The sequence below is a fragment of the Octopus bimaculoides genome, chromosome 23 (assembly GCF_001194135.2).
Source record: "Octopus bimaculoides isolate UCB-OBI-ISO-001 chromosome 23, ASM119413v2, whole genome shotgun sequence".
In the NCBI taxonomy this organism is placed as follows: Eukaryota; Metazoa; Mollusca; class Cephalopoda; order Octopoda; family Octopodidae; genus Octopus; species Octopus bimaculoides.
Window position 1 is genome coordinate 22,480,036 of NC_069003.1, and position 5,758 is coordinate 22,485,793.

The 5,758-nt window shown below is 36.7% G+C and overlaps 1 protein-coding gene across 1 annotated transcript in view; it reads left to right on the forward strand.

The window, feature by feature from the left end:
• Positions 1-4,027: 4,027 nt before the first annotated feature.
• The window catches only part of LOC106876970 (BTB/POZ domain-containing protein 9), a 23,672-nt gene continuing 21,941 nt past the window's right edge, over positions 4,028-5,758 (forward strand). Inside the window, exon 1 of the mRNA XM_014925741.2 lies at positions 4,028-4,160. Coding sequence (XP_014781227.1) covers positions 4,089-4,160 — 72 coding nt within the window. The 5' untranslated portion in view covers positions 4,028-4,088. The remainder of the gene's footprint in view (positions 4,161-5,758) is intronic.

Below are 5,758 nucleotides of genomic sequence, written 5' to 3' on the forward strand. Positions count from 1 at the left end.
TGTGTGTGTGTGTGTGTGTGTGTAAGCATGTGTGAGAATTTTTGGAGGTATGTTTAGAGAGAGAAAAGAAAAAAAAAAGACAGGAAGAAAGAAAGAAAGAATGACAGATAGAAAGAAAAAAAAGAAAAGTGTTTTTCTGGGATGGTTAAATTTCATGATAGGTCAAGAATGTCAAATTTTTTTATCAATTGCAATAAATTTCTTTTAAAACCTTTCACCTATCTCTCAAATTCAAAACAGAAACCAACAATAATGACTTACCCTTCTTAGACATTCCACAGTATTAACAGATATATATTACCAAAAAAAAAAAAACAGGTACACCAATGTTTGTATTTTTACTGTTGCTGTCCTTTACAGAGCAAACTGAACAAAGCATATTTGTGCAGTGGCCATTGACCCCAAAATATTTTCAATTTGGCGCAATGAACCTAAAGGCTTCTTAAAAATAAAAATTTAAAAAATCAGAATTACCCCTTAAAAATTAATAAATAATGGAATTATGAAAGCAATGGAACTGGATATCAAACAGTGGAGGACACCTAGGAAAAAAATTGGAGAAAATACTATTCCATTTACCACCACCATTATCATCATCAACATTTAACAGCTGTTTTCCATGCTGGTATGGGTTGGACAGCTTGATAAGATCTTGCAAGGCCAGGGGTCACACTAGGTTCCATAGTCTGTTTTGGCTTGGTTTCTACAGCTGGATGCCCTTCCTAACACCAACCACTTTATAGAGTGTACTAGGCGCATTTTATGTGCACATAATCCCAGAGTGAGCAACAGATTCCAAACTATAAAAACAAACATACCAATACTTATTACAAATCCCCAAAGTGAAAACTTTGGTTGATGAAAATCTCATAAGTAACAGTACATGTTAACCAAAAATTCTTTAAAAATCATCTCTCTCAAGGGCAAAATTCACATCAGAGGATAATTCAGAATTCTCCATGAAGGACTGTGGAGACAGTGGATGTGGATTATGTAATAACAACAACTTCAAATAAAATATCCGTCGAAGTACTGGAGTCAATGATCCTCCTCTTCCTTCCTTCAAATTATCATCCTGGTATCTATATAAAAAATATTAATACTGTAGCAGATGAATGTGGTGAGCTGGCAGAATTGTTAGCATTTCGAGCAAAATGTTTAGTGGCATTTTGTTTGTTTTTGTATTCTGAGTTCAAATTCTGCCAAGGTCTACTTTGCTTTTCATCCTTTCAGGGTCAATAAAACAAGTACCAGTTGAACCCTGGGGTCAGTGTAATAGACGTACCCCTCCCCCAAAATTTGCTGGCCTTGTGCCAACCATTATTAAAGAGGGCAAGCTAGCAGAATCATTAGCTTGCTAGGTGAAATGCTTGGCGGCATTTCATTTGTCTCTATGTTCAGAGTTCAAATCTCACCAAAGTTGGCTTTGCTTTTCATCCTTTCGTGGTCAATAAAATAAGTACCAGTTGAACACTGGGGTCGATGTAATTGAGTTACCCCCTCCCCCAAATCTTCTATCCTTGTACCAAAAATTTTGAAACCAGTATTGCAGTAGATGCCTATTGCTGGTTTGACCTCCATTTATAATCACCGTTTAAGAAATCCTGTTGTTATCTCCATCATGTAACCTTGCTAATGTGACTTATCTATTATTGTTTTAAGATATTTATTACTGCACATATTTGCCATAACTGACAAATACACCATCTTGGATGATGATGATAGTGGTGATGGTTTGTTTGTTGTTGTTGTTGCATAGCCCCAGATCAGTCCTGGTTGAGTAGTTCTCTGATAAAAGACATTCCACTTGTGACCATCCCATTTTTTAGATATCTAACATTACATTATCCTATGAAGAGTGGCAGACAAACTGGTATTTAGTTTTCGCCATTTATATATTTAGCTTGTTCCCATACACACACACACCTTAAGTTGAAGAAATGCCAGTCAAGCACTGAAATCAATCATATTTATTACTACCACCTCCCTGCTCCAAATGTGTGGCTTTGTGTTTAGATTAACAATCTTATATTAAAAATATATTATCCAATGTAATGTTCTTATTTTAAAGACAGAATTGTTGAAAATCAGACTGCTATTTCTAGGAGATAGAAGGTCGTTCATTGTCCAAGGTGTTATGCAGTGAGACTGAACCGGGAACCATATGGTTGGGGAGCAAGCTTCTTACCATACAGCCACACCTGTACTATGATGCAGAGAGCTTTTACCTCTGTTGACAACCAAAGATCTCTCTCTCTCTCTGAGTGAAAGGAAGATTGTATGATGCATGTGTATGAACAGCAATGCTACATGGTAGTGAGATGTGGGCCTTGAATGCAGAGGCTAGAGAGAAATGAAGTTAGTATACTGGGCTGGATGAGCAATGCATGATAGAGTGCTAGTGTACTGAGAGAAAAGTTAGGCATAAGAGGAATTAGATGCAGTGTGCAAGAGAGAAGACAGCAGTAGTTTGGTCATGTGATGTGTGTGGATGTGGACAATTGCATAAAGAAGTGACGATCACTTAAAGTGGAAGGAACTTGTGAAAGTGGGAGACTCAGGAAGATATAGGATGAAATATTGAAGGCCAATCTCAGGACACTGAATCTTATGAAGGAAATAATAAAGCATTGAGGTATCTGGTGCCTTGCTGTATTCAACAAGACCCATCCACTACAGCAGAATTGATATCCTAAAAATGTCTTGGTAATGCTTGTCTGTGAGGGGCTTCATCAGCTTCCTCTCTGCCCCATCAACCATTTTCGTACTTTGTTTTATCCTCTAACACCCATTGCTTTTCTTTCACCTGACAGCAGCATTGGCACATACAACATCCCCCACCTTCAACTTTCTCACTGACCTTCCATATTAAATACACTGAAATACAAATTCCCATCCCACGATATTGACTTATACCAGGATGAATTGTTGGGAATATCTCATGGCTGTGATGGTCATACTTTTGATAAATTTAGGAAAAAAACTCATTGATACCTTTAGTCAATTAAGTCTCAGAATCAGTGTTTTCACTAATCTAAAGGATTTTTTAGATGTTTCTTTAGATCTGAGCTTCTGCTCTTATAAACCTTATCATAAACCAAAATCTCTTTTATACACAAACAGTCCTGTCACCCCACCCCCCATAGTGTTTAAAAACCTGATAGCTAACATCAGTAATAAGATATCTAATCTCTTCTTACAACAATATAAAGAGACAATCACAGAAATATGTTGGAGCAATGGATGGTCCCTTAAAGCTGGCACTAAATAACCACAGGTCCTCTTTTAGAATCCCTGAGAGGTGCAACTGTATATGTTAACTACATATGGTGCTTAAAAGAAGAGAGAACACCATACAGGATTAAATGATAGCTCCTAGAATATCCTGGACTATACTACAACAGGAGCAGATGGTGCAAACTTTGCTTGGCCAAGAAAGAAAGGATCCTAAAAAAATCGGGAGCCTTCTTAAATTCTGAAAGTGAGGTGTTTAGTCAGTGCATTCACGAGAGAAAATTTGTGGACTTCCTTGCTTACTGAGTAATAGTTCATAAACTGATTCATAAACTGACCATTTTTGGACACAACTAGAACTGTTCAAAGGAAGATAACTCCTTTTCACCCAGAAGGGGTTTTTGCTTTGAAAATTTTGTTTCAAGGGTTTTACCACAACCTTGCTGACCGAGAGTACCGCATAGTAATATATATACACACTTGCAAAAATATACAGTTTTAGATCGACCCAAGTATTGTGATGGAAATTAGCTGGAGTTTTACTGAGATAACCCGTCGAATGTACTGTTTCTTTAATTCAAAAAGGTACAGCTTTATGACACATTTTATCACGACGATTCTGCTCTAGAATAACGCTAAGAGTACTCGTATCTTTTGGAATACTGAGCTACTTACAATTCAAGGCACAGTAGTATATTTGATTGAACAACTGGAATAGTCATCGTTGTAATTGGGGGAGAGCCATTCGTCTTTGCACACGTTTCCATTCAAGTGCTTTTTGTCATGAATATTCATATGTTGTTTGAATTATCTGCCCTTGCCGGAAGCCTGTTAATTTAATTGGTTTCGGTGTAATGTCGGGCAACAGAGCTGTCCTAGAACCGACATCGTCCTCTGTTGGAGGTACTGATGCCAGTTCAGATGATGTAAGCATACACTTTAATTATATTTGATTCTTTGTCCTTTCAACCTTCTTATATATTACCTAAGAACTGTTTTACTTTCTTCTATTTAAAAAAAAAAAAGACGTGGCCACATTTTAACGTTTACTGGTTCTGCTTTCAGTTATAAAGTATGGAATCCCGAACGTGTTATAATTTTACGTAAACTGTAGTGTTTTCATTTTTTGCGTTGTTAAGATTCTTTACCTTTATTTGTTTGTGTCTAACATTTAAGTTTAATAATGCTGATTCATGGAATTCTTTCAAAGTATTTATTATTAGTAACGATATTAGTTTAGTGAAATGGCATGTCTACGACTAGGAATCGAAACTTGTCTGCCAACGTGGGAACGTTTAGTGGTCATTCGACTAACGAGAAATAGTGGAGCCACGTCTCCCTCAAATAACCCTGTCGTAAGAAAAATTAAAAGGACAGATTGGATCATGTTGTCCTAGATACTCTAGGGGCACACATTTGACCGTGTGGTTAATAATTTCGTTTCGTTGCTGCGTGTTTTCGGGTTCAATTCCACTTATGGTACTTTAAAATAAACACCTACCATAGCCTCGAGTCGACCAAACCCTTGGATTGTAATTTGGTTAGACAGAAATTATGTGGTAGTTCTTTCTCAGTTGTTGAGATGTAAATCTAATCCAGTTGAAAGCCACCACCACTACCTCCTGGCTCTTATTTGCGCTAAATGAGGTCCCTTCTGTTGTAAATATTCAGAGTAGGTGTTTAGTCTGACCTTTTTCCCGTCCCTGACTAAACTTTAACAAGATATGTTGGTCATCCAGAAACCCCCTGAATTTTTTTTTTAGCAGCAAAGACCGATATCGATCTTGTTTCTATCTCTGTGTCAGTAGTCACTGATAGCATTTCAGGTGGAGGTCAGAATTGATCCAGTAATCTCTGCCAATTACCTGTAACATGTCATGTTATTTACCAGAAATAATAGTTTCATTTTCGACGGATTTCTGATTTACGCATCATTAAATCCTAGAAGTTCTACTCTTTTTCGATTTTTTTTAAAAATCGGAGTTTAAAACATGGACAATACGAATTTTTTTGTTTAAATTCCTCCCTTGGGTGCATTATCATTCCATTAAATGTGTTTATGAGGAGAAAACTATTGAAAACCTTCAATACATGTCAGAGAGACAAAGAAACGAGGAAGGTATCGGGTGGTCATCAGATGTTCTAAAGATACCAGCTAAATTGCCCTTAAATCACACAATTTTTTGTGTGCATAATATTACGAATTCCCGTGTGTAGAACACAAATTCGCAAAGTTTTCCTGAACCCACCCCCAAGTTACGAAGGGTTGCCGTATTTTAACGTGTATAAGGAACCCTCGTGTATAAAGAACCACCTTATTTTGGGGGCTTAAAATTTGGAAAAAAGGTTTTGTAAGGGATTATAATACTATCTGTATATAAGAAACTGCCATATTTACTTTACCTCATTTTTGACAAAAAAGGATTCCTAATACACGTTAAAATGCGGTATATGAGGTGCTTAAACCAGAATTCCACTTCTACTTCTTACAAATGTTTCTAATTAAGGTAGCAATTTTTAGCTG